This window comes from Podarcis erhardii (assembly GCF_964252035.2).
Source record: "Podarcis erhardii genome assembly, chromosome: 5".
Taxonomy (NCBI): domain Eukaryota; kingdom Metazoa; phylum Chordata; class Lepidosauria; order Squamata; family Lacertidae; genus Podarcis; species Podarcis erhardii.
Window position 1 is genome coordinate 98,413,861 of NC_138509.1, and position 9,856 is coordinate 98,423,716.

The 9,856-nt window shown below is 45.8% G+C and overlaps 1 protein-coding gene across 1 annotated transcript; it reads left to right on the forward strand.

The window, feature by feature from the left end:
* Positions 1–2,933: 2,933 nt before the first annotated feature.
* LOC309342785 (receptor-transporting protein 2-like) lies at positions 2,934–6,092 on the forward strand (the record flags this gene model as incomplete). Its single annotated transcript, XM_081863609.1, is given in 3 exon segments — positions 2,934–3,273; positions 5,543–5,873; positions 5,877–6,092. Coding segments are annotated over 3 exon segments (708 nt in total). The 5' UTR covers positions 2,934–3,112.
* Between the last annotated feature and the right edge of the window lie 3,764 nt (positions 6,093–9,856).

Here is a 9,856-nt window from a genome sequence, read left to right on the forward strand (position 1 = left end):
GTTGTCAGCACCTGGGGCAAGGCAAGTAATTTGCACCCCTAACCTGCCGCCACTGCCAGCTTCTTCTTGCTGCTGCCTGGGCTGGGGTATTTACGGTAAGGTAGCCACGGCGGCGGGTCCGTGTCAGGTGATCTGAGGCGAGTTGCTGCTGGCGCTGCCGCCCAAACGACGCCGCTTGCCTGGAGGAGGAGGAGGGCAGAGAGGCGAGGAAAATGCAACATGGCCCAGCAGCTGCAGCAGCGGCGGCGGCGGCGGCGGCGGGGCTGTGAGGCTGGGCTGCCTGGCATGCCCTCCGCGGCCCTGACGCGCGGTGAGCGCTGAGAGCTGCTGCCTGCTAGATGCCTTCAGCCCGGACGCGCGCACAGCTCGTCGGTTCCGCGAGACATGGAGCTCTGCTACAGCCTGCGCCCGAGGCTCTTCGGCGACTCCGGAGGCGGCGAGCGCGCCCCCCCATATGTTGCACCCGGTGCGGCCGGCCCCCCTGCACCCCCCACGCTATGCCACTGATCAGTACTAATGTATATAAAAAAGCCCTTGGCTTTATGTGTTGCCAGATTCAGGTCCTCTACTTGCTCATTTACCTACCCACCTGTCCTGCAGCCTTTCAGCCTTTCCCACCCCCTGAAAGGTGTCTTTTCGCAGCCTCCGGAGTTTGTGCAGCCGAACGTTTCTGGAGGCAGGCGCAGCTTTGGCAGCAGAAAAATGCTGACTTGAAAAAAGGCCTCTGGTTGCTTCTCAGAACTATGAGCCACTCCATGCAGGCAAACCTCAGTCGCCGGGAGCTGCGAGAGCAGACTCGCCACCTGGCTCTCTTGGCATGGGCATGACTAAGTGTCGCTGTGACGCCCAGTCAGCATCCGAGGTATTGGTGGTCGGAAGTGGGGTTGTTCTGTTGCACCGCAGGAAATTGCGCGCATTTCCTGCAAAGTGTGGCTGCTGGCGTGTCGTTGAGCAAGGAGAGCCTGACCATGTAAATGGGGCCTTGTGTGGGTTTTGAGTGGGTGTGGAAATGAGATTCCTTGTGGGTCGGACAACGTGCTTTGCTTTTAGAAAGCAAGAAGGCATTGGAAGGTGAATCGTGCTTTCTGGCTCCAATTCAAGGGGAATCGTTTCTGGCTCCAATTCTGGCTCCAATTCAAGGGGAATTTCTGGCTCTAATTCAAGGGGAATCATAGAATCGTAGACTTAGAAGCGGCCACGAGAGTCATCTAGTCCAGCCCGCTGCAATGCAGGAATCTCAATTAAAGCAACCAGGACAGCTGGCCATCTAACCTCTGCTTAAAAAGCTCCAAGGAATGAGAGTCCACCACCTGAATATAATTCTCTGGACACATTCTCCGGACTTGTAAGGGTTTGTGGAGGAGGGATTCAAGCACATAACCCGGACATTTGGGTTTGCACAATGTAATGGTTATGGGTGGGTTACTCGTGCGTAAATTGCCTCCACTTCAGTTAGATCGTTTGCTCAACCATGTTTAGGGTTAGAGCTCGCCCTCCATGACCTGTTAGTCACTTGCAGAATCCGTCAGTGGGCATTTCTTGAATCTCTTCCAGCATAAAAGCTGTTTGACCCCAAGTCTCCGCCTATGTTCCCTGCGCGGAACGCGTCTGCGCAAGTAAGGGGACGGCAAGGGCGTGCCAGCGCTCTCTCCGCTGGTCTCGGTTGAAGGGTCTTGGAGCCCTGACACCGATTCCTCCATCTCCCTCTCCTCTCTATTGGTGTCACGCTGAATTCCTTCCCCCCGACTGGTTCCCTCTCCGGCATCGCTCTGGAGCCCTGCCTCCGCTTTTCGCTCTGATGTCAGTTCCCTGACACACAATTAAAGTGGAGTAAAGTTCTCTGTCTCCCTAGTGCAACAAAAGCACTTTTTAAAAGAAAGGAGTATAAAAACATAAAAAAGAGCGTGCTGGATCTGGAAAATGGGTAACCCTCTAGTCCAGGATCCTGTTCTCACAGTGGTCAACCGGGGGCCCCAATGGGAAACCAGGGAACTCTCCTGCAGTTTCCAAGTACTGGTATCCCAAAGCATTACTTTCTTCAGCCGTCACAGCTTTTAAAACACAATAACAAGAAAGAATTGAAACCACCAGTGACATACTGCTTGCTAATTTTTGGAGGAAGGATCAAGGCAGTTAACAAACAGTAAGTGTAATGTTCATTGGAGTTACAGTGGTACCTCAGGTTACATACGCTTCAGGTTACATACGTTTCAGGTTACAGACTCTGCTAACCCAGAAATAGTGCTTCAGGCCCCATTAGCTAAAGTGGTGCTTCAGGTTAAGAACAGTTTCAGGTTAAGTACGGACTTCTGGAACGAATTAAGTACTTAACCTGAGGTACCACTGTATTAGCTAAAACACAAAATAGTATACAAAGAACTTAGAAATGTTACCTTGGCCACTGCGGAAGTACGCTTATATACTATTGTATTGCAAGGGAATAAAAGCTATTGTTGGTTGTCCATGTCACCTGGAAACTACAGAAGGAGTTGCGTGCCAAGGCACCTGAGCCACAGAGTTCCTAGGAGAACAATAAAACACACTGACACAAAGTATTTTGGTTTATGGGTTGAAATAGGACACAGTTTTATTGGTTACAGATGTGAGCGGTTTGTCTTAGGCTATATCTTGACTCCTGCCCATCTGCACCGAGTCCACAGAAGGATAAACAACAGATAGGGGGTGCCCTGTGACTTACATGAGATAGTGGCACCACCCTGAGGGGTCCCAATAGGGGCTGTGACATGGCCCTAGCCCACGCCCAGGCTTTGGACAGTATTCTCACCCCAGATCCCTTTAACAGGACACCCTTACTGAGGAGGGGAAGGCGAAGGCAATAATCTCCCCTCCAGCCAACCAAAGGCTTACCCAATGCAATGCTGCCCACCGATAAAGAGGTGAGTGGACTTGTCCCAAAGTCCTCACAGTTGAACCTCTGGTGTTGTTAACTCTTGGCTGAGTTTCGTTTCGCAAATGGTCAGCTTGTGAGAGTGAGGAAAGCAAAGCAGGGAATCACAAACGACACTCACCTTCTCACTGCATCCCATTCTGGCCTCTGCAAAAAAGACCACAGTCACCTTTGTCATTAAGCAACACCGATCGGAAAAGAAGCATGAAAAGGCTCACGATGGATTTTTGGAGATGGGTTTTTAAGAAGCAGATGCATGAGGCGAAGCCAAATGATCCCTGGAAGCTGACAATGGATCTGAGGCTTGACTCCCACAGCGTGGAGCCCGGATGGACGGTAACATTTCAGGAGCATGCTCATGGAAGGTAAAAAACAAACAAAGCTTCTACCAGATAGCTAATATTTTTGTAATGCGCAGGAACATAGAAAGCTGCCTTTTCCTGATTCAGAGCATTGGTTCATCTAGCACTGTGCTGTCTCCCCTAGAATCATAGAATCCTAGAGTTGGAAGAGACCACAAGGGCCATCGAGTCCAACCCCCTGCCAAGCAGGAAACACCATCAGAGCACTCCTGACATATGGTTGTCAAGCCTCTGCTTAAAGACCTCCAAAGAAGGAGACTCCACCACACTCCTTGGCAGCAAATTCCACTGTCGAACAGCTCTTACTGTCAGGAAGTTCTTCCTAATGTTTAGGTGGAATCTTCTTTCTTGCAGTTTGGATCCATTGCTCTGTGTCCGCTTCTCTGGAGCAGCAGAAAACAACCTTTCTCCCTCCTCTATGTGACATCCTTTTATATATTTGAACATGGCTATCATATCACCCCTTAACCTCCTCTTCTCCAGGCTAAACATGCCCAGCTCCCTTAGCCGTTCCTCATAAGACATCGTTTCCAGGCCTTTGACCATTTTGGTTGCCCTCCTCTGGACACGTTCCAGTTTGTCAGTGTCCTTCTTGAACTGTGGTGCCCAGAACTGGACACAGTACTCCAGGTGAGGTCTCACCAGAGCAGAATACAGTGGCACTATTACTTCCCTTGATCTAGATGCTATACTCCTATTGATGCAGCCCAGAATTGCATTGGCTTTTTTAGCTGCCGCGTCACACTGTTCGCTCATGTCAAGTTTGGATCCAAAGAGTGTGGTGGAGTCTCCTTCTTTGGAGGTCTTTAAGCAGAGGCTTGACAGCCACATGTCAGGAGTGCTCTGATGGTGTTTCCTGCTTGGCAGGGGGTTGGACTCGATGGCCCTTGTGGTCTCTTCCAACTCTATGATTCTATGATTCTCGGGGAGACAGCACAGTGCTAGATGAACCAGCCCTGATCGGCTGCGGTTCTCCAGGGTTCCATGTAGGGTTCTCTCTTGGCCCTAAATAGAATCGTGGAATACTAGAGTTGGAAGGGACCCCAAGTCATGTAGCCCAACCCCCTGCAATGCCATTGGGGATTGAAAGTGGGACATTCTGTGTGTGGACTCTCTTCTCCTGATCTACGTCTCATCCCATATTGTGCTCCAGCACACCTGCAGAGTGAGCCCAGCTGGGAGTTTTTTTGTGGAATTGATAGTGCTTATGCACACAGGGTTTTTGCAGCATCTGTACCTTGTCAACGTCTTCAAAATGCCAAGGTCTCTCTCTCTCTCTCTCTCTGAATTTCCTCTTCCCATGGAAAACCCATTACCGTATTTTTCGCTCTATAGGGCGCACTGGACCATAGGGTGCACCTAGATTTTAGGGGGGAGGGAAATAAAGAACATTTTTTTTATTCCCCCCCCCCAGGCCCAAAGAGCAAAGAAGCCAAGACAACCAGCGGGATCCATCCTGCTGGCTGCCTTGGCTTCCTCTTTAGCCGCGCGCAACCTCTCCAGCCGGGATAGTCTGCGCGCAACTTTGGCAGAAGCCAAGACAGCCAGCGGGATGGATCCCACTCACTGTCTTGGCTTTGTTTTTAGCTGCGGGGCTGGGGCGGGGGAAGCCCGAGCTTTCCTTGACCCCAGCCCCCAGAATGGGTCCGGGAGCGGGGACGAGGTTGCGTGCAACCTCACCTTCACTCCCAGAGCTTGCTGCTATCCGCAAGCCTTCTGAGCCCGGCAGGAGCTCTCGCCAGGCTCCGAAGGCTTGCGGATAGCTGCACTCCCTGGGCTTCAGGCTGCAGGCTGCTGTCCGCAAGCCTTCGGAGCCTGGCAGATAGCTGCCTGAAGCCTGGGGTGCGCAGCCTGCATTCGCTCCATAGGACGCACACACATTTCCCCTTCATTTTTGGAGGGGAAAAAGTGCGCCCTATAGAGCGAAAAATACGGTAAGTAGAAATAACCCGTTATAATCTGCTGTGGAAGCTCATTAGCTCATGGGGGGGGGGCAGTTTGTCTCATGTGATATGATGTTTTGGTGGATGTTCTCTCTATCACAACACCTTTGCTCTCCTTTCCTTCTCACCTGATATCAGGTGCCCAAGTGGGTATGGCTGGGGAAGAACCACTGGGAGGGGGAGTCACTGAGTACTTTAAAACCATTGTTCTCTATGGGCAATTAGCTGAAGGTTACAATGTACAATATGCAAGGTCCACGCTTCAGGAGAGCATCAACAGAAGTACCAAATTCTGCTTGCTCCCCGCCCCCCATCTCTCTCCCTGCTAGATTTACCTGTTCCAGATGCCTCAACAGCTGGTCCTCACACCAAGTTCTTATCCTGTTCCACATGCAATGGGAGAGTTCTGAGAGGCGAGGACACGTCAAGATGAAGCGCTTTGGTCAACGGTGCCATGAATGCTCTCTGGACACGTACGAAGAGCCACAGTTCTCTGAGGACGACGTTGCCGACATCTTGAAAGACTTGATTCTTGACATCAGGGAGAAGTGCTATGGGGAGCAGGTTGACCGCAGTCAGCTCTCTAAGGTGGTCTGTCACGAGGGTGGTCCGCATAAGCGCGAGTTTTGTGAAGGGTGCCAGCTGGGAATCCACAAAGGGTAACACGGGCGGTCGAAGCAAGCAGAGCACCATGGGAAACCCCAAAGCACAGGGTATCCGGCGACCATTATACAGATAGAAACACCAAGTCCATCATTCCCGAGGTCCTCAGCCCCATCATTCACAGGGTCCTCATTCCCTATACAGTGTTGCAATTGCTGCCTTTGTTTTATAATTCTAATTCTAATTATAATTTTCATTGTCTGGTACTGGGGATAGCAGAGCAGGCGGTATAGTTAAACTGCAATGGAAATTCAGGCACCCACCCCTTGCTGGCTTGGCCTGCCGTGACTTTATAAGCCCTGCCGCCTCCTGTACAAAAGCTGCCGAATGTCTGCAAAGGCTTTTCTGTATTCTGAAACTATTACGCCAGTGGCAAATTGTGATGGATCAGAACATCTCTGGAGGAAGATGTTTTGCCTTTTCTTCCCTTTTAATTCTTTGCTACTCAAATAGAATGTCGTTCAATCAATCAATTTATCAATCAATCAATCAATCAACCAACCAACCGTTGTGTGATCAGCTGCTCATTAGTGGCAAGTCAGAACACAGCTTTTATAGTAGTTCAAAACAAGAGTCATAAAACATCTGAACATTCTCAAAACATAGACACCTTTCTACAAACATAAGGAAATGTTACAGGTCATGAGAAGCAGCTGAGCAGCTGGATGGCAAAACTATTGCAATAGTTTTAATAAATGCTGGGTCCCACCTGGATACAGGACTTGAATTAGTTTCCATGGTTTATTTATTTTTTTTTTTTTCTCGCATAATTTTTATTGTTTTTAAATCATAACAAACAAGAAAATAAAACAGTTTACACCTTGTTGTCACAGATTTCTTTCTATAAGACTTCCTTCAGCTTCCCCTGAAATCATCCATACCCTAATTTAACAAATTCACACAAATCCTAGCTTATATTGACATTATTTTCTCTTTCCTTCTTTTTCTCTTTAGACAATATTCCAACCTTTTCACAGAGCTTTTTTAAACCCAACTAGCGTTATCTGACCTTCACTTACATTTTCCAGATATTCCACAAATTTCCCCCAGTCCTCAATGAACCTTTGGTCTTTTAAATATCTAATTTTCCCCGTCAATCTGTCCATCTCCGCGTATTCTAGTAGTTTTGCTCTCCATTCCTCAAGCGTCGGTATGTTCTGTTGTTTCCAATTTTGAGCCAATAAGACCCTTGCAGCCGTTGTTGCATATTGGAAGAATTTACTGTCATTGTTCTTTATATCACTTCCTGCTAGGCCTAACAGAAAAGCCTCCGGCTTTTTCCCAAAGTTATATCTTAATATACTTTTCATTTCATTATATACACTTTCCCAAAAGCCTTTGACCTTTCTGCAGTCCCACCACATATGGAAGAAGGATCCCTCTTTTTCCCTGCATTTCCAGCATTTATTACAAGTTTTATATATTTTTGCTAATTTTGCAGGTGTTATATACCAACGGTAAAACATCTTCATGAGGTTCTCTTTTAACGTTATGCAAGCTGTAAATTTAAGGTTTTTTTTCCAGAGTTTCTCCCATTCTTCATAATATATATTATGGCCGATGTCCCTTGCCCAATGAATCATCACAGACTTCACTTCCTCATCTATCAGGTTATACTCTAATAGCATATTATACGTTTTAGAAAGAATTTTGTAATCATTGTTTATTATTTCAGTCTGGAATTTAGATTCTTTATCCGCGTATCCTCTCTCTTTAACGTCTTGTCTAAACATTTCGTTTATTTGGAAATAGTGTAACCAATCATAGACTTTTCCTTTAACCTGGTCATATGGTTTCAATTTCCATGTCCCCCCTACTTTTGTTAACAATTGTTCATAAGTTATCCAGTCACCTCTCATGTTTACTTTTTTCACGCTCATAACTTCCAATGGGGATAGCCAGTGTGGTACTTTAGGTTCTAATAAAAATCTATTCCTCTCCCAAACTTCCAATAGGGGGCCTTTAAAAATATGTGTTGCGAAACCCTTGTGCTTCCTCTTCCCCTGCCATAAGTACGCGTGCCATCCTGCTCTATTGTCGAACCCCTCCAGGTCTAATAGTTCCTTATTTTCCAATTTTATCCATGTTTTCACCCAGCAGAGGCACGCTGCCTCATAGTATAACTTCAGATCTGGCAGGGCGAATCCCCCTCTTTCTTTAGCTTCTGTTAACAATTTAAACTTAATCCTTGGTTTTTTGCCCTGCCAGACATATTTTGAGATTCCTCTTTGCCACTCTTTGAATATCTTAGTGCCCTTGATTATCGGTAAGTTCTGGAACAGAAATAACATTCTCGGGAGAACGTTCATCTTAATTAAGGCTATCCTACCCCAGAATGACAATCTCAGCTTCCCCCACCTCTCCAAGTCCTTTTTTATCTCTTTCCATACCTGCTCATAGTTATTCTTAAATAGGTCTATATTTTTCGGGGTTATCCATATCCCTAGATATTTTACCTTTTTGGCCACTTCTATTTCTGTTTGTTGTTGTAATTCCTCGATTGCCTTCGAATCTAAATTCTTCACCATTATTTTAGTCTTCCTTTTGTTTAACTTAAAACCAGCCACCTTACCAAATTGTTCCAGTTCTTCCAGTATCTCTTTTATTGAGTTCAGCGGGTCTTCTGTTGTTATTACTAAATCGTCTGCGAATGCTTTAACTTTATATTCATTTTCACCGATTCTAATCCCTTTTATTTTCTTATTTTGTCTTATTGAGTTCAGGAGTACTTCCAGTACTATTATAAATAGCAACGGGGAGAGTGGGCAGCCTTGTCTTGTACCCTTTTCTACCGTTATTTCTTCTGACACCACGTTGTTTATAATTAATTTGGCCTTTTGCTCCGTATAGATTGCCTTTATTCCGTTGAAGAAGTTCGTACCAACCTCCATATATTCTAACTGTTTTAGTAAAAAGTCCCAAACTATATTATCGAATGCTTTCTCTGCATCCACGAACATCATTATGGCTTGCTTATCATACCTGGCAGACAAGTATTCTATGGAATTTATTATATTTCTAATATTATCTCTCATTTGCCTGCCAGGCAGAAAGCCCGCCTGGTCTCCATGGATATATTCTAGCCATATGTTTTTAACTCTACTTGCCAATATTCCTGCGAAAATTTTATAATCGACATTTAACAGCGAGATCGGCCTGTAGTTCTTAACTTGCGACAGATCTGAGTCTTGTTTTGGGATTAAAGTAATGAAGGCATCCTTCCAAGTATCTGGTATTTCTTTTTCTTTCAAAATATTATTCATTACTTCTCTCAGTGGTGCCAGTACAGTATTTTCCATTTCTTTATAGTAACTTGCCGTGAAGCCATCTGGGCCCGGAGCTTTCCCTCTTTTTAAATCTTTAATTGCTGATTTTATTTCTTCTGTCTCTATTGGGGTGTTTAATTGCTCTTTTTTCTCTATTGGAATCTTCTGAACCTGTTTATCTTTCAAGAATCTTTCTATTTTTCTCTGGTTAAATCTCTCTCTATTTTTGTATAATCCTCTATAATAATCCAGAAAACCTTTCCTTATTTCCTTGGGGTTAGTTATTTCTTCTCCGTTCGCTACAATTTTATTTATTGTGCTTTGTTCCTTTCTTTTCTTGGTTTGCCATGCCAAAAGCTTCCCTGACTTATTCGCAAACTCAAACGTTCTTTGTCTTAGTTTTTTTATGTTCCATTCTACTTCCCTATTTATTATTGTTGCGTACTGGGCTTGCAGTACTTTAATGTTTTCTTTTATTCTCTTATTGTTAGGTTTTTTAACTAATTTCCCCTCCAGGTCCGTTATCTGTCTCAGAATATCCTTTTTCCCTTTATCTCTTCCTTTATTTTTAATGGCATTCTGCTGAATAAAAAAGCCCCGCATCACTGCCTTACCCGCGTCCCACACCACCTTAGTTTTGGTGCCTTTATTCATATTATCCTTAAAGAATTCTTTCATCCTTTTCTGCGCTTTTTCAACTATATCTTGGTCATC